The following is a 19,507-nucleotide window of genomic DNA, read 5'->3' as shown; positions in this document are numbered from 1 at the left end:
AAATTCCTACTTTTGTGTCTCATGCATCATGGACACATTTTTAAAAACCCATCTAGCAGCTTCTCCCCCACCCACAGAAAAGTAACCTAACAAGTGCATGTGTTGTCAACACACCTATTGGACTGCTGCAGGTGTTGGCTCATGTCGAAAGAGAACAAACTATTGAGCACTTGCTCCAACTTATTTGGGAAAATAAAGTGCATCAATTGATATAAAAATAGTATTCTATGCTCTAAGCCAGGGATCGGCAACCTTTGGCATGCGGCCTGCCAGGGTAAGCACCTTGGCGGGCTGGGACGGGCTGGTTTGTTTACCTACTGCGTCCGCAGATTCGGCCAATCACGGCTCCCACTGGCTGCGGTTCACCGCTCCAGACCAATGGGGGCGGCGGGAAGCGGCGGCCAGTATGTCCCTCGGCCCGCGCCACTTCCAGCAGCTCCCATTGGCCTGGAGCAGCGAATCTTGGCCAGTGGGAGCCACGATCGGCCAAACCTGCAGACGCAGCAGGTAAACAAATCGGCCCGGCCCGCAAGGGTGCTTACCGTGGTGGGCAGCGTGCCAAAGGTTGACGATCCCTGATCTAAGCCATATCATTACATTAAGGCCCCCTTCTGCAGCTTTTACATCCAATAGTATTTATTCCCGAATAGCTTCAATTGAACACAGTGACTCTCTTTGTACAAACACCAGGGGTGAAAGTAACTTACAGGATTTACCGGTACATCCGAGTCCTGAGCGGGGGTGTGGCCTCAATCAGAAGAGGCGTGGCCTCAACTGGAAGAGGCGGGGCCTTTCAAGATTGAAAGACCCTGGGGCTCCGGCTGTGGCTGGGAGCCCCAGGGCCTTTAAATCACCCTGGAGCTACCAACTGCAGAGGCGGCTGGGAGCCCCGGGGCTCAGGGGCGAATTAAAGGGCCCGGGGCTTCAGCTGCCACGGAGCTCTGGGCCCTTTAAATTACCGCGGGAGCCCGGCTGCTGGAGCTCCGGCGGTGCTCTAAAGGGCCCGGGGCTCCCCGCAGCGACTGGAGCACTGGGCTCTTTAAATCACTGCCGTGGAAGCAGGTCCAGTCCGATATGGCATACTGGCTCTTGCCGGTATGCCGTACCGGACCAGACCAGCTTACTTTCACCTCTGACAAGTACCACTCCGTGTTAGTAGGGTTTGTGGAATAAAGCCCTTTATGTGAAAATACAGTTTCATCTGAAGCATTTCCTGACATTTCTCTGCCTTCACCCCTTTTTCAAAGTCACCTTGGCCCAGATTTCCACAGGAAGGGAAGTTAGGAGCATAAATATCTGAGGATTTGGGCCCCTCTGACTATCTTTATTGTGAACCTCAGGACACCTGTTTTGTAAAATCTCTTTACCATCTAAATAAAGATGGAAAACTCACTCAAGTGACCTCAATTTATTTTATTTAAAGCATCAGAAACACAGTCCTTGTAGTTCATTTGTACTCGTAACCATCAATATTTTCTAAATCACGTTAACATTCATGTATAACAAAAAACATTTTCTGAGCTGTGCAAAGTACAAAGGAATTGTTCAATTAGCTGCAACCATTTCTAGAACAGCAAATCTGGCATTTTACAAAATGAGGCTGCCAGAAGGTTTCTTTCACTTTTTTTCCCTTGTAGGACACGCACGCACACTCCCTCCCCCTCCTTTATCTTTCCTTTGTATGCAATTTAAAAATGGATCACAGTAAGCGCCAATCCCCTCCCATGGTCAAAGACTTTCTAAATGGCACTGGGTAATTTTCTTGTACCACTGATCAGTCTTATGTTCTGCAGTTGTGCTCTTCGCATGGAATTGATTTGTCCAAGAAAATTATTCAATAATCAAGACTATTATGGTAAGCAATAAATGGGGACCAGAAACAGCTGTTTTCAAAATATCAAACACCAAAAAATATTTCTCCTTATAGGAGGTGTGACTGAAAGGGTTATTTTGCCTTCATTATCTATAGTTAAAAATTATTATTGTTCTGACTGCAAAATACATTAAAAACACTGATTTTACACAGACATTTCTGTATTTTCTTGCATAACGGCTTTTGTCCTGTTAGATTTAAGCATTAGAACAGTGAAATCTGGAACTATTTTAGATCTGACTGAATACAATATGATTCCTGTTTCATTTCTCTGGATATAGTAAACATACCATGGAACAGAATTTTAACCGATATTTAGCCACTATAGTTTGTCAGAGAAATCTGTTTCTGACAATGCTAACCAAGAATTTATATATATATATATGTGTGTATAGAACACATTTGGGAGGGGGGGAAGAGCATTGTCAGCTTGCTAGCTGACCGGATCGTGGCTCAAGGTGCAGAGATACCATTTCTGATTTGGATGAAATGACTGGAAAGATAGTGCTCTATTCTTCAATCAGCCTTTTGCAGAAAAAATTTCTTAAAGCTCTTATTGGTTATAAAAAGGCAATTTTCTCTTAACAATAACCGTTTATTTTACTGATGACTGATTACCACCTGGAACATGAACAAATGTGGTAACGTTACAAATACCACCCCCCCCATCCTCCCAGAAAATAATGTTTCTGTGATTTGAAGATGCAATACTTGGCCGCAGACTGTGTTTCTGGAATCTGTTTGTTACAAATGACAGGAAGAGAAACTTATTTTACAGAGAACAAAGTCTTTCAGTTCAACATAAGTAGGAATGTTCACTTATACATGTTTTGATATGTGCTAGCATACCTGGCTTGAATGAAAACAAAACCTACACCTTCGGCATAAGAAATACTGGGAACAAAGTAATGGCATACACCCATTGGGTCCCCTCTTTTTACTAAAATCATCTCCAGGTTACTGCAACTATAACATAGTCTTGAATGACCACCATATCCTGGTCTGGGCAAGCAGCCAGTCACTAGAAAAGGCAGGGCACAACATAGTTAAGAATATTCTTTTGTTACAACTTGGTTATAGGATACCACAACTGAATCTTTTTTTTTAAATACTCCCACACTTGCATTATCTGATTTTTCTCTTCTTTGTTTGATACAAATAACTGCATAAACTTACTTTACATTTATTGCACCTTTAGGTCCCTTGTAGATGGAGGGTTATATTGCCTGATATATTTTGTATTGTAGCTTGACCAGGTTAGAACAGTGTTGAGAACTGTACATTTCTACAGTAAAAAAAAAATCACATTTTGACAATGCTAATTACAGCTGTTGCAGTTCAGCTCTCTTCTCTCTGATGCAACGACAGAGGAAAATTCCACGATTCCTGTGCTTGCTGGAACCTGCAGTGTTCTTTTTATTGCCATATAAAAGTCAATTAAAATTACTCCTCCTGGAAATGCTCCCAATTCTTGAATAATTATCATTGTCTAGACAGATTACTGTGCTTTATTAAGGGTCTTTAGAAACTATATATAAAGAATGTTCTTATGTTCTTATGAAAGTGAGTTACCTACAAACACACACACACATACGCACACACACACATATATATATATCACCGCCTAAACTGATTTTTCTCTCTTGCTTCATGTAGTACTAGCAAACATTTTCATCTTGATGAAATCTACTTTCAGTACATTTCGGAATTCACATGTTAAATGTGAAACCTGTTAATGTTGCTGTTAACAGTCTCTCTCTTAAGCCAAACAGGATCTTCCTATTAATAAAATAATAATAATAAAAGCACCAGATGTATGAAAAGCAGGAAATGCCTGATCTGTTAGGAATATATGTATATATATCATGTATAACAGTTCTTACATTAAAAAGGTATTAATTAGAGAGACAATGTGGATGAGGCAATATCTTTTATTGGACCAAATAGTTGGTCCAATAAATGGTATTACCTCACTCAACTTGCCTTTCTAATATCCTGGGACCAACACAGCTGCAACAATACTGCAAACAATTAAAAAGGGTATGTCATACCAAAAAAAAAAAAAAAAAAAAAAGGAATGGAAAGGTGGATACTGGATAGGCAAAAAAATGCTGCATATAATATGGACAGATGATAAACCAAAGGGTTTCTACTCAAATAACCGCAATTGAATGATGGAGCCAGAGTTCTTCAAGGATCTGCCCAGTGCATCTCACAGGTACTTCAGAACTCTGATCACTAACACACTTACTGACATCCTTATGCAGCATATTTTTGAGGTATATAGAAAGCATGACACTAACATTTTGGACTTCTAATTCTTTCTTGCAGAACAATGCACAAATCTTTAGCTGGGTTTTTCCACACACTCTCCTTTTCCCCCAGGAAATATAAAATCCCAGTTCAAGAGCTCCCTACTCTGCCTCCTGCCACACCCAAATCCATCTTGCATAGGCCAGTAATAAGAACACTGCAGCTCTGACAAATAAGTTACAGCAATATAACAACTTTTTAAAAGATATTTTCTCTATAATTTACATAATGGGTAACAGTTGGAGTTTAGTTTAGATACAAACCAAATGTGCATCCTCTCAGTCTATGATTCCAAGTGGAAGGCACTACTTCAACATACCACTGTATGTACTGTACATGGTTTTGGAAGCACAGCAGATACTGTGGTTCCAGAGCTATAGAATGAAGGGCCCGGGGAGTCTTTGGACGTAAAAATGGCAGTGGATATCAGTCACATTTCCCTTTGCTGTCTCTTCTTGTGCTATGGAATTTCCCCTAAAAGATCTTTCAGTTCAGAGAGCAGTGATGGGGAAGAAAGCAAGCCCTCAGAAACTCTCTACAAAGCTTCCGGGGAAGAGGCCCGTCCTGCCATTTCGCTGTAATGTCCCCTTATACCAGCCATCCTCTCTTTTCTTGTGCACAAACACAATGTCACCTTCTTTCAGTTCAATCTCTGCTTCGCTTTGAGGAGGATATGGAACCACGACACGATACCTTTGAAAACAAAAGAGAATACCTTAGCATACACAAATCAAATAGTATGACAATGTTTTTTGGAGTAGGACCCTCAACAGGGCACGGCCACGAAAGACAGGCGGCAGATTCAAACCAGCAGCTCTGCAAGCTAATTTGGTTTGCCCCATGTACTAGATCACCTGCATCTGCCCGAAGCCATACCTCTTCAGATGTGGGCTTGTCCCCTCTTAAGAGCTATACAGGGTCAGGGCTGATTGCTATTTAAATGGGAGACTTCCCAGGAAAACCATAGGTGACCATGTTAATGAGTTCAATAGATGACAAACTCTTCCTTCTAAATCAATACTGAAGCAATGCCCCAGGATGTTGTTGGGACCCCTGTGCTACTTTAGGTGCTGCCTTTTTAAAGATATAAAACAGCTCCTGCTCTCATGTGATCTTCAATGACCCCAGGGCATTTTTCAGAAAAGGGCACATGGGATGTTAGCTCCAGCATCCTGGTCAAAGTCCAGTTTAGGTCGTTACACTGGGGCCTAAACTTCCTCAGAAGTTTCAGCCGCATACAGGTTTCTTTCGCACTTCTTGTTCTAAATTGTTGTGTAGTGTTGCGGTGCTTTTCTACAAGCACTGTGTTTTACTCCACAGGTGGCTGCAGCTCATAGGAAAATTAATTCCGCCACTTTTAAATACAGCTGGGTGGGAAAAAAATTCACAAAAATGTTAGTTTTCACCAATTCAACCAGCTTTAGTTTTAAACTATTCTGTGGTCTTTAGAGTGAAAGAAACTGGGCTCAGAGCTGGCTTTAGTGACGAGGCCTTTTGTGAAGACACAGCTGTGTATCCTTCAAAAACAGTTATGTAAGTAGCATAGCCAGTCATGGCATGGGACATTTGTTAGATAGCATGCTTGGCATTCAGGGGGTGACATGAGGTTTATAGCAACAGGGGGCAGAAGGTCGGGAGGATTATATTATTGGGGTGAAATGGGGTACGAAGGATTTAATGAGTGAGTAGGGGCCTAGAGAGGGTTTTGGATTGGTCCCCTGCAGTTCATCGTTCAAGGTGTGAGGGGCTGCCAGAGGTTATTTAGTGGTATATTGCAGGGTGTGGTGGGTATGTCCCCCCAAATCAGTAGAACTTGTGTGCTGGTATTCTTGGCACAAACCTAAGGCCATTCCTGGCTGGGTGGGACAGAAATTAACCTTCTTTCTCAAACTAAAATAGATTGCACCTCAATCTCTTGTTTTGTCCCCTTTACCTAAGACACGGTTTCCCCATGACCTCATAAAGGTCAATCCAGGTTGCTCTTAGAGCTAAATCACAGGAGCATACAGTAGCTTCTAAATGTCTGTACTAATAATGGAGTCGGTAGTGTATGCGTTTGAGCAACGTCCTGGATTTCTTTAGACAATTAACAAAGAATTTTTAATTTCACCTAAAATTATTTGCAGTTATTCCAGTGAGTATTATTAGTAGTAGTATGGTAGTGCCTAGGGGCCTTGGACAGATATCGGGGCCTCACTGTTTGAAGCACAGTCCAAACAAAGAAGTGGTCCCTGCCCCCAAAGAGATGAGCTGTTCAGGTATTTCGTTTCCAAGCGGGATTCTATGTTAGGTTAAAAAACTACGGCTCGTGACTCAGGCTGGTGCAAAGTTGGAATGTCTGTTTCACAAGAAACTCTGAGAAAAGAGTTCTGTTATAGAAGAAAAAGTGGAAACATTAAAATTTCCTACAGAAGAGAAAACAAATAAAATAATTGTTTAGAGATAATCAAAATGTTTTATTTTGACAAACGAAACTGAGTCGGGTAGTCCAAGCTCAGAGGCTCCTGGTCAGCTCTAGCAGACTGATGGGGAGCTTGATGCCCTGGAGCCACGGCTGAGCTGGGGGTCTCAAAGCTTGGCAGCTGCGTCTCCAAGGCTTCTGGCTCCACAGCAGCAAGTCTGGAAGTCCCAAGAGCCCTTGCATGAGCTGGGGTTCTCGGGGCTTCGAGCTTCCCTGCTATGCAGTTGTCAGCCAAGTCCTGGCTACAGCTGGAGTTCCTGACCCTGGAGCAATCCGTATGGTGAGACTGCTCTAGAGACCCAGACCCTGGGAGCCTGGGCTCCCCAGCAGTCTACCAGTTGAGCTGGCAGGAGCTGCTTGTGTTTCATAGGCAGTTTGTCAAAACCAATAGGTTTTTGTGAAACATTTTTGGTTTCAGCAAATTGGCATTTTCCAGTGAAAGCCAGTTTCATCAGAAAATTCCCAAGCCGATCTGTGTATAGGACAGTGAACATGAGTCTACCTCGGGTGTTCCTCCTCAGCACGTCATTTCAGCTGGCATTTAACAATCAGTAACGGTCTCGCTAGTTGCAAAGTAATGAATACAGTAAAGATAGTTAAAGAAAAGCCAATTGATTATTCAAAACATCTTCTGAAGATTACTACCTATTGCATTTGCTGCACGGTCATTCATTTCCAATTGATGCTTATAACAGTCAAGTATTTATTTAAAATGATGATCTGTCTTACAGTTAAATTAAATATGCACTGGAGAACCTCAAAGCACAACGTTACCCTAAATTCACTGAATTGATTGCCAGTGGGTTGATACCACATCAAGGGCCTCTCTGAAACTGAATGACAGGAGTTAATTTTCTTTGCAACCACAGCTTGGCTGCCTGCTGGCTGCTGTGAAGCTACAGACTCAAACACGTGACAGTGAAATTGCTAGTTCTGGCTAAAGGAACTGCTCACTGCAGCTGGGCCAAAGATCCTGTTACTTGTAAACATTTTGGGCCCCATTCAGAAGTGGGAGTTCTGCTCTAAAACCTGATTAGAAATTTTTTATCTTGACGTAGCAACATAGTCATGTAGAATATATATCCGTGTCAAGAACCATCAGAAATCAATTAGTCATCTTTTCCCTTGGCCAGTACATCTAGCTGTCACTTTTTCCTGTGTGGAAAAGCAAATAACAGAGGCTGAAGTGTGTGCTGCTGGCTGGCTACAAGAAAACAGTCTATCTTACTGTCATTTGCAGAACTGCCACACTTATAGTATGAGGTTTTGCCAATTACAGCCATTATGCAAATGAATGCACACATTATCTCAGACACTCTGCTTCAATGTTGATTAATTAAATTATCAGACTGGAACAATTTTAGCAAAGACAATGCCAAACTTCAGCTCTCTGAACTCAGCTCAATTGAATATACATTAACAGCATTTTTGCAGTTGTGTTCCAGATCTTGGAGTGCTTTATGGACACAAGGGATCAAGCCTCACAACAGCTCTGGGAGGCATTTTTAACCCCATTTCACAGGTGAGGACAGTAAGGCACAGAGAAGTGACATAACTTGCCTTGGGTCACAGTGAAGGTTTGCGGCAGTTCTGGGAATAGAACTCCTGGTTTATAGAGTGGTGTCTTAACGACAAGTCCATCCTTTTTAATACAGAATAGAATCTCACTAATGGCTCAGAGACCAATTGCAATTTACTAAATGTTTCAAATTAGCAAGATTATCAAACACATCAAAACCAATCTCCTTCCAATGTTGGCAATCCCATATTTGTAACAAGTAGGGTTGCTAATCATCCATTTTTCACCTGGACAGTCCAGGTTTCGGCTTGTTTATGCAGGTTCCATTTGACAAGCCCTGGTGTCTATTTTTTTTAATCTGGGGGGGGGGGGAAGAGGCAGAGCAGGGGTGGGGCCTTGGAAGAAGAGGTGAAGAAGGGAGCAGGGCCCGGGGAAGAGACAGAGAAGGGGGTGGGGTCTCGAGAGAAGAGGTGGAGCAGGGGTGGGGCCTGTGGGAAGAGGCAGAACAGGGGTGGGGCCTTGGGGGAAGAGGTGGAGCAGGCGTGGGGATCTTGGGGGTCTGGTTACCAGCCATTAGCAAGGTGGCAATCCTAGTAACAAGGGATTCTTTAGAGGCTTTCTTTAAAGATTTAAAAAATAAATCCAGGATCCTGCATTACAAAATGTCCTTTTTTCAATTATTTAACAACTGTCATTTAATTGTAATTAATCAGGATACTTCACAGTAAATATATCAGCATATTGAATAAAAAATAATGAACTCTCAGTAATAAAAGATCTAATTTTCACCTCTGCTGTGAAATCTTTGCTGCGACATGGGGTGGGCTGGCTATATTTTTTCCTCTGAGATTCTTGGATTTGCGGACGAAGAAAGTGAGAGTTATTGCGTTTCCAATGTACAAACCAACGAATCACATGGCACTGCTGCCACGAAGGGGTTTCTAAACATCATAAATCATTCCAATCAAAGCCTACGATGCCACCGGTGGCATTTGACTTGTTTTTCTCAGTAACCGAGTTTAAAACATACATTAGTCCTATTGTTTTAAATCACCTCCCACTCTTCCCCCAGATTTGGCCCCCTTCTTCCAGGGAAGCCCGGCATACTTCTATCCCTCTCTGCTTTTCTCTTCCCGCCTTCCTTCCTCTTTTCCCTGACCACTACTATGCAATAGTAGGTTTTCTTTCATCTATGGCACAGCCTTTCATCTTATGTGGAACTCAGAAGAATGTTGGAATCTGTCAGTGTCACACTGCATTAAAAATTTCATAATTTAGACATGCAAACAGCCTTATGTCTATCACAATTATCGGTAGGGCTGGTGGTATATTTATTATTAAGGTTGCCTGACAGTTCCCATTATGAGCTCTTGTGTTCAGTTGCTTATAACTTTGCAAAACTTTAACCGTTTCAGCTGAAATGTTCCATGCGGGAGGTGGGGGTGTCTATCTCAGGCTCCTTATTATTATGTATTATTATTTTTAAAATTTCAGCCATAACAGTCATTTCTGAGAAGGAGGCTAGGGAAAAATCTGTCATTTTGCAACGTTAAAAACTGTTTTGGCAATCTTTTCTTTGAGAAGCTCTAGCACAGGGGTCAGCAACCTTTCAGAAGTGGTGTGCCAAGTCTTCATTTATTCACTCTAATTTGAGGTTTCACGTGCCAGTAATACATTTTAATGTTTTTAGAAAGTCTCTTTCTATAAGTCTATATATATAACTAAACTATTGTTGTATGTAAAGTAAATAAGGTTTTTAAAATGTTTAAGAAGCTTCATTTAAAATTAAATTAAAATGCAGAATCCCCTGGACCTGTGGCTAGGACCCGGGCAGTGCCACTGAAAATCAGCTCGCATGCCACCTTTGGCACGCGTGCCATAGGCTGCTTACCCCTGCTCTAGCACCTGCATGTTTTGGAGCAGGGACTTGAAATTTGGCAGAGTGTGATCTTTTTGTCAGGGATCTGACAAACGGCCTGGTGAGACTGGATTGAAGGCTAGAGTGGGCAGACAAATTGTGACTGGGAGTTGTGGATGGGGGGACTGGTACTCTTCCTCGGGGGGAGGGGGAGAAGAGCCTTAAAACTGGCAGGGCCAGAACACCAGGACTGGGAGTTGGGGGAGACTGGGAACCTTGGTGGGAAGGAGGGAAAACAGAGATCAGATGAGGAGCTGGACTGAGATTGGAACTGGCTGGGCAAAGAGACTACTAGGACAAGGATCCAGGGAACAGGAGACTGGGAGAAGGAGCCAGGGGGAGTATTGGGAAAGGAGAGACTGTGACTGGATGAGAAGCCCAGGGATGAAGACCAGGAACCCGTGGGAGGAGGGGGGAAATGTAATGATAATATTATTACCATACAATATCATGTGCTAAGACTTGAGAACCACTGAGCAGAGCATTGGATCTCTCTCTCTCTCTCTCTGTCACATACACACACACTTAAATACTCTCATTTACACACCATAATCTTTTCAATGTTGCTGTATGTGCATTTGTATTTTGCTGAAAGAGAAGGCAAATGGAAGTCCTTCTTTCATTCAGAGCGATCACAGTGAAATGACACGAGGAGCCTATTTAGTCTTAATGCTGTTAGACAGACCCTTGAAATCTTACACCCGCTGTTCACTGTGAGTAGGTTCAGTGATGCCAATGGGACTTGCTCAAGAGCTGCAGGATCAGGAACTCCCCCCTGCACTCCCCCATCAGTACAGTGCGCTACTGTAGAGAAGACCCAACTTCAGGAAGAGCTGTAGTGTTCCTGTACCACAGGAAATTGACAGTAGCAGCACATAGATGACAATATGCAGCCTAAAATGGTGTTCAGCTTAGCAACGCTTGCTAGTCAACCTATGCAACACAGTGACTATAGTAGCAGCTGTGAAGTTTCTCATCTCAGCTGCTGGAAACGCTATATGCTTTCTGGCATACAGCAGCACAAGTAAAGTGGCATTAGGAAAAGACACCGGGAAAACTGCTCCCCAGAATGTAGTAACAGATGATAAATCTCACAATCCTAGCAGATTGGTTTATACACAGGTAAACCAGGACAAATGTGCCTTCTTCTCCAGCCTAACCTCCCCCAAACCAAAACCAGGCTCTGGAAATACATAAATATAGCAAGTCAAAATTAAATTTCTTTCCCACTCTATCTGCATATGCCAAGGGAATACAACTATCAAATTAGCACCGTCTGTGATAAGGTAAACCTCACTTTCCTTTCTGATCTGCTGCAATTTCCGTGCACAAAGGACTGCTATGTAATGGAGCAGAATTCCTCTTTACTGTGTGAAAAACAAGCTGTCAGCAATTAGAGGCACCTCTGATATGGTGCAAATGTCGAATGCTTGGTTTTGTTCTGTAGTCTGCATGCAGTGAGTACAGGAATTGTAAGCCAGTTTTAATGGAAGAAGTACCCTGGCTCTGCTGGCTTCATGCACCCCATTTGGAATGTTGTAAATATTAAGGAATGTGCTACTCCTTCCAACCGTTCAGTGTACTGTCCCTATGTGCACAGATGGGCACTGGGAAATTAAAAGCCAAGTATAGCTAAGTGCCCAGAAATGTTTTGTAGCTTTTTTCCCTCTTTTTAAATTTCATCCAGCATCGAAATCTGTTTATCCAATCTTTATTTTCCATCCATGCAAATAAAGAATTGGTCCTACTGTGGAGATGAAATACATCGCCTTGCAAACAAGCAAAATATGGGATTCAGAGATGCTGAGCACAAGTTCCCCCATTGCCAGATGTGACATGAACAAGCGGTTTCAAAAATGTAATTTGTTTAAAAAAATAATTTGGTACTTCTGAGCAATTTGGTGATTTAATGAACACAGATGGATGTGGGATGAATTTATAAAAGACAAGTGTTTAAAGTATTTGCTCAGATCATTCCAGGACTAAGCATTATACTTCCTAGAGTGTGAAGGTAATTAATATTCCCCATTATAGGCATAAGCAACCATATGATCAGTTAAGGAATGCAGATACACCAATGACATGGAAGTTAATTCATAAATCAATTAGAGAGTCTTGACTGCTGTGTATAATTAAGGTTATTTCAATTATAGCTTATTTTCAGACTTTAGACTCAGGAAATCCAAATGCTTAAAATCAGAATACTTTCTTTACCGCTGCATATTGCAATTAGTAATATTTGTAACATTTTAAGCATCCTGTCTCTATAGATTCATTTGTTCTTAGTTGTAATAACACTGATCATACAGAACTCGTCCTATGGCCCTCTCATTCTACGGCTACTCCACGTCACTGCACTCAATACAGGTATCATTGGTCACCTGTTTCACTGTCAGTGCCATCCCTAGGTGCAGTGTCAGACTGGGAAAATATGGGCTATGCACCAGAATCTTAAGCCCACCCTTAGGAATTCCCTGCATCGTTGAAGTGGTGCTTTCAAAGCAGTGCCACAACCAGGGCTGGCTCTAGCTTTTTTGCCGCCCCAGGCAAAAAAAAAAAAAAAAAAAAGGGCAGCCGGACTGCCAAAGCAAAAAAACCCACAAAAACCGGCAGCTGCAGGGAGCGTGTGGAGGGTGGTCAAGGCGGCTTGCAGGGGGGTGAAGGGCGGCACCCGCCCGCTCCCTCTGCCCATGGGCAGCCAGGCGCTGCAGCCCGCTTGCAGCCAGGCGAGAGGGGCTCCCCCCTCCGGCCTTGGGGTGCCTCTCCCGGCCGGGCAGGCTCCAAGGGGGCCGACACAGGCAGTGCTGGCTGGGGTCTGCGACCTCCGCGTGGGGCCGGCATTGCAGCGGGGCTTGGCACAGTGCAAACGGCGCCGGGATCAGTGGGGCCTGCCCCTCTGCTGCCCACCGGGCGGCTGCAGAATCCTCCCTCCCTCCGGTGCCTGCCGGGCCGCTGCAGAACCGTCCCTGCCACCGCTGCCCGCCGGGCCGCTGCAGAGCCCTCCCTCTCTGCCTGCCTCCGCTGCCTGCTGGGCCGCCGCAGAATCCTCCCTCCTTCCGGTGCCCGGGGGCTGCAGGAGGTGCTGGCTCAGCCGCTCCTTTAAAGGCGGCTCAGCCGGGCCAGGCTCAGAGCGATGCAGGAGGCGGAGGCCGGTGCAGGCGGCGGGGAGTGGCGCGTCCCAGGGAGCCCGGCGGCACGATGAGCAGCGGGTATCACTACTTCCTGCCCTCTGGATTGGGATCCATGCCCCTTCAGGGCTGGGCTGACCACCCCAAGATTGGCAGGAATGCCACTCCTTACAATGTGCCACCCCAGGCACGTGCTTTCTCGTCTGGTGCCTGGAGCCGGCCCTGGCCACAACAGCCAGCACAAGAGATGCTGGGGGACGCCTTTCTTGCTTCTCTCCTCATATTTGTTTCTGAGGCCTTGTCTATGTCAAGGCTGCACTGGTTTAATTCAAGGTGAGATTTTTTACTTTCCTTATTGAATTAAGCTCAATTGATACATGTCAAATTAAGAGTGTCTACAGAAGGTTTGGTTTTGCATCCCTTCAACTCAACCGGTTTTTAAACCAGTTTAACCTTAAATCCATGTAACTTTGAAAACAGACAAGGCCCGACATCGTTACATTTCTCTCTATTTACTCTGTTCTTTCTTTTCTTCCCTGTCGTCTTTTTGTTTCTTTGTTTTGGTTTTTTTGGTGTTGCCACTTTGTCCCCTCTCTCTGGGTTTGCAAAATCAGCAGCTTTATGGATAACAAGATGCAGAGCGGACTGCCAAACTCTAGAATCCTAGTCTTATTCTCTATGCTAGTTATCAGCCACTTCTGGAATAAAAATACTTCAGGACACCATGTAATGACTTAAGTGACAGTAATGACTGAAGTGACCATAAATTTTAAAAAGACCCTTGTTTGCTACTGCATAATAGGCCAGATATAATGGGCAAACACACTTACAGGGCTACGCAGTATACCAAGTACTGCATGACAATCCATTGTGATTATTAATATACAATGATCACCATTTAAAAGTGGCATTTGCCAGCAGCTTCCACATACAGTGATGTGAGATACCACAGTTTTCTCCTATACTTAGAATAGGAAATAACTGTGTGATGAGCATATTGGATCTGTTGGCAAATACTGACTTTTTAACAGTGAGCGTCATAGCTGCCTTACACATGTTTTGGCTGGTTTTTAATATGCAGAGGGGCCTGACTTTTCTAATTCTAATAAACAGCTGGACAATCTATAGCCTCAGATGGCTTCAAAAAAAAAAAGAAAAAGAAAAGAGGGGGCTGGCAGAACTGCAGTGATGCTCATGCAAGCCAAACTTTGTCTCTTTCCCACAAACATTCCTTTACGTGCAAGCGACAGGGCAGACTGAAATTATGAGCCCCCTTAGCTCCTAGGCAAACTCTTCGCCGTCAGCATACCTTTCCCGGTGCAATGGCTTGGGCTCTGGACGGATGGCTGCCATCGAAGAAGGTAGCTGCCTGGCAGGAGAAGGAATGGAAAAATTCAAATCCAAGGAGCCTGTTTTTCTGTGCAGTGGCTCCATCCCCATAGCTCCTTGCATTTCACTTTCAATTGGGCATGAACCTGCCCTGCCGTGGCTGGAGAGTGAGGAGAGTTCAGGTCCCACCGCTCCCTGCAGAGCTCCCTCCACGGCTCCCTGGGGGTCCGGTGTCGGAGACACAGATGGAGGGGAGCGTGATTTCTTTTTTGTTGACGCGCCGGCTAAAAGTTTCAACAATCCGCTCTTCTTCTCTTTCTGAAAGGAAATCAACATGAAGCATGTGAATGAGCAGCTCCCGGGCTGTTATTAAGCACCATTCTATTTGTTTCACATCGGAGAAAAATCTCACGATTCCATATAATAAACTCTGTCTAAAAATGTGTTTTTATGTAGGGGAACCCAGATAAAATGTACTCCTTTGCTAACAAAGATCATACCAAAGTCCCAAATTGCTTTGCTTGGTCAGCAGACTAAGTAGGGAATGGATCCACAGTTGCCATTGTGCTAATGGATAATTAAATATCTTAAGGAAATGCAGCAGTTTCAGTGTGACACTAGGACTTTAAAGGTACAAACATCTCATCCAGAAATATAAAATAAATAATCAACCTGCCAACAAAGCTGGTATTCAGTGAGAGGAAGAAAATCCTTTTGTATGTATTCATAGCACATAGCGAACCAGCAATGCATTCACTATGCTTCTACATCAGTGAGGTTACTGACCAAGTTTTAATTTCCACCCATTCTGTTTGCCAGTTATTCAATCATTCTAATTCTCTTCACGCAATGTTGTCTCTCCTTTTGCCAGATCATCTTCATCGCCCGCATCCCACATGGCTTAAAAGCCACTGGATGTGGTAGAAGCAACTGCAAGCTCCAGCCCTGAGGGCTGATGGTCCCTTTTCCCTTCCACTGTGGGACCTGCTCGAAGGGTGGAGAGTCCGTGCAAAAGCCTCTGTGCTGCAAAGTCTCCTAATCCGACTGCATTCAGGGGGACGCACAGGTGAAGCAGGCAGGAGGAACCTCTGCTGGCCTGAAGAGACAACACAAGAGGGTAGTATTGGGGCAGGCCATAGATGTGCTATTAAAGGAGATTAGGGTGACCAGACAGCAGTGGCAGCACAGTTCATATAGGACCCATGAGGCAAGCAGCAATGTAGAGCCATAGGGCTTCCATGGACATGGCTCATGCTTCTGGAGAGCCTTGAGATTTGGGACTGGAGCCCTGTCCTTTTTTTCTGGGGGGGGGGGACAAACCCTGCCCCTAATGGAAGAATTCCTGGAAAACTGAGAGGCAGAACTCACCCTAGCTGGTGACTAACCCACACTGGGGAGCATGAGGCCCTGAGTAAGGATTTCAGGCCTTGGCTTATAACCGTGAATACTAGCCATTACAGGATTACTTTTTAGGTCTAATACATACACCACTTCCACACTGGAAGTTACCAACAGTGAGTTAAAATACAGATCATTTCTGAAATTTCACTTTCACAGTAAACCATTATCCTGATATAGGCATAGGTGCTAGAACTAGGGGTGCTGGGGGTGCGTCTGCACCCCCTGGCTTGAAGTGGTTTCCATCATACACAGGGTTTACAGTTTGGTTCAGTGGCTCTCAGCACCCCCACTATACAAATTGTTCCAGCAGCCCTGGATATAGGTGGCTGAAAATACCATAATGGCATGTTTTTAATTTGGGGAAAACATAGATTTCTTGAGTCCTTGCCATAGAACCTTATCTTGTACTTCTGAAAATCATCTGGAAAAATTCTACCACGCACTTACCTTAAGCACATGCACATTCAGAACATTAGCTCCTTCAGCTAAAAAGTTTTGTGGGGGAAGAGAGTGCATGTCAAAATAAGCCATATACTGGGACACTGGATACAGCCTTAACTATACTTGCAACCAGTGCCTCCATAATGCAGTGCACTAATAAAGTCATTTTCTATTTTTTAACTATACAGCCATGTATACTATACTGCAAGGAATCTGTTCATTTATTTGTTATTGTATATGAAGTTCAAACTATTGCCTAAGATTATATTCAGAGATTCCGGGACATGAAATTTAGGTGTATTTGGTCATTTATTCTATAATAGGATCCCTGGAGGGAAAAAAGCATAGAGTAATTGCAGTACAGGTGGAACAGAAAGTTTCTGTCTTCCAGCATGAACACTATTTGGAAACACGAGACAGCATTTTATTTATTCTCTGTAGACACAATGTCTTGTACAAGATTTAAAGTGATGCTCTTTTACATGCTGATTACTGAATTCATTTGTCAAAGAAGCTTTAAAGAATGAGAGGGGGAAATACAATGAAAGAAATATAAACATTTAGTACACTGATTGAATTTACTATAATTCACCTATAGTAGCTAATGTCTCTGCTCCTGAAGTTCTCTGATGTGCTCTCTTCTGCCATGAACAATAAGAGAACAGAGACGCCAATGCATCACAACATGGGAGAGCAAAAGCAACAATGCAAAGTGTAGCTCTTACATGGTGCCTCTGGGATGCTGGCTACCGGTTTTGTGAGCAAGGGTCTGAACTCAACCTCAAGAGCCAAACACCCCCCAAACTTTGAAGAGATTCAGATCACACATTGTGGCACGCTGCATCTGTATTTTATGGTTCACTCTATAAATTAAGGGCCTAATGATGTCAAGGTGCTGCAGAGCCCAGTAAAATCAATAGAGGTTGAGGGCGCTCAGAACCGCACAGGATTAGATCATAAATATTAAACTAATCCTCTTGGAAATGTCAGAATATAAAAAAAACCAATTATCTGCTAAACACCTGCTCTATGATCCAAACAACCACCACGGGAACCTCTGGAAGTAACTCACTAAAAACATCAGAAAATAACTGTGTTTATTTAAATCTGTAATTATAAGAAATTGCCGTCCTCATAATATTAAGTTCAGAGATTCTTCATGAAGTCAGATACCTTCCCCTTCCCTATAGATCACTGACACAATATACTTTAATGACGCTAGCATACCGTCTCAATATGCATTTTAAGGTGTTTCACACAGTACAATATCTACTCAATGGCTCCAAAGGAACAGTTACAGTGCATCGGTGAGTGCTTTGGGAGCCTTTAACTGGAAGATTTACACATGCAGAATAACTATATGAACAGCAATTAAATTCTACCCAAGTATTTCCCGGCGCCCCAGTGGTTGGGGCTTCAGCCTGTGGGAGGCACTGGGGCTCGGGGCTTCTGCACCGCAGGGTGCGCTGAGGCTCGGGGCTTCAGCCCTGTGGGAGGCACCGGGGCTCGGGGCTTCTGTCCCGCGAGATACGCTGGGGCTCGGGACTTCTGCGGGTTTGAAAATATTTATCAGAGCTCTGCTTTTGAAGGCTCTGGATGAATTTAAGCCATGCCTATGTGGTAGCTGTTTTTCTAATTTAAATAACTTGGCAAATTACATTTTCAAAAAATTCTACATTATACATTAATATCAGAGGGGTAGCCATGTTAGTCTGTATCCACAAAAACAATGAGGAGTCCGGTGGCACTTTAAAGCTTAGGCCCAAATAAATCTGTTAGTCTTTAAGGTGCCACTGACTCCTCGTTGTTTACATTATAGACTGTTGGTTTCCCAAAATGTATTTGACTATTAAAGTTATTTTTCAGTTAGAGAGCACAAAAGGGAAATATATTTATGCCCTTCTGTAAATTAAAAAGTGATCGAGACTGAGATTTTGTTTACAAGACAAACTTCACCCCTGCAAAGCTTGGCATGAATTTCTACAGCCAAGCTATACAATCCCTGATAATAGGGAGGTGGAATGAAAATGATGATGCAGTGTTAAGAGTGGTAACACAACAGTAGAATCACATAGAAGCGATTTAAAAAAAATAATCTTTTTTCTAACCTGATAAGCATTTTTATAAACTTAAACTAAACTCTGGGATTGGGAAAATTAAGAGACAACATGGGCTAATGGACCGAGCATAGGACTGGTAGCCAGGAACTTGAAACTGCTCATCACATTTCCACCACTGACTCACTGTGTGGCCTTGCACAAGACACTTACAGATGAACTGTAGAGCAGCCCTGTCCATTGGTACTACGGTTACATTACAATATTGATATTATGGATTTGGATGATTCCAAATAAGACTTTTAAATTCAACATTTTCTCCAATTTAACTAGGTCCTGGGAGTGCTGCATATCTGCTCTCAGCCTCCTATCACGTCACCTTCCAGGTCCTCCAGAGATGTTGCCAAAGCTCTCTGAGAGAATGCAGGTGCTCAGATTCTGATATTCCTGACATTTCTAATTTAAAAAGCAGACAGAATTGTTTTGAACCTACTGTGCTTGGCAGTTCACCGTAAAACTCTCTGTGCCTGCTTCCCCATCTGTAAAAGGGGAACAAGTAAAATCTACCTACCTCACAAGGGGACTGTGAGAGTTAATTAATGTTTTCCAAGCAGTACATTTCTTTAAGAGTGGCCGGCTTCTTCCTTGGGTTTTTAGCAGCACAGAAATGCTGTGCTCTTTAGCAGTTCTGCCTTCCAAAATGGAACCCCAGTAATGATTCATTTTAAGTGTCCAATTATTATGAATTCATTTAAAATTCGGTATAATAGCAGCCATCATTCATCAGGAATTAATTTAATATTTATAGCTGTCCTGGGCAGTTCTTTCTACAGCAGTTTCACTGTGATTCAGCTAAGCATTAATTAATGAACATAAAATGTTATAAAAAAGTGTATGCAAATTAGTTACAGGACCCAGTAAGTTCTGGGGGTAGAAGAGAAGTTTTTGGAGCACATAACTGAGGCCTTTCTGGAATAAAAGTTTTTGAATGTATTTTCCTCTTGCCTTCGCAGAACAATGTTAGGTTTCCTTCCTCCAGCAACGGAAGGGAGTGCAGATTCCTGGGT

General features: G+C 43.3%; 1 protein-coding gene across 3 annotated transcripts in view; it reads right to left on the bottom strand.

Moving 5' to 3' along the window:
• Positions 1 to 1,393: 1,393 nt before the first annotated feature.
• Positions 1,394 to 19,507, bottom strand: part of SH3RF3 (SH3 domain containing ring finger 3) — a 380,292-nt gene continuing 362,178 nt past the window's right edge. For all 3 annotated transcript variants that reach the window (XM_008174317.3, XM_042861406.2, XM_042861407.2), the window contains 2 exons: positions 14,522 to 14,859; positions 1,394 to 4,879 (listed from right to left, as the gene is read on the bottom strand). In XM_008174317.3, the coding sequence (XP_008172539.2) occupies positions 4,711 to 4,879; positions 14,522 to 14,859 (507 nt within the window). In that variant the 3' untranslated portion in view covers positions 1,394 to 4,710. The remainder of the gene's footprint in view (positions 4,880 to 14,521; positions 14,860 to 19,507) is intronic.

The sequence above is a fragment of the Chrysemys picta genome, chromosome 1, assembly GCF_011386835.1.
Source record: "Chrysemys picta bellii isolate R12L10 chromosome 1, ASM1138683v2, whole genome shotgun sequence".
In the NCBI taxonomy this organism is placed as follows: Eukaryota; Metazoa; Chordata; order Testudines; family Emydidae; genus Chrysemys; species Chrysemys picta.
Note: the sequence above shows the minus strand (reverse complement) of the source record. Positions and strands in the feature narration are given on the sequence as shown.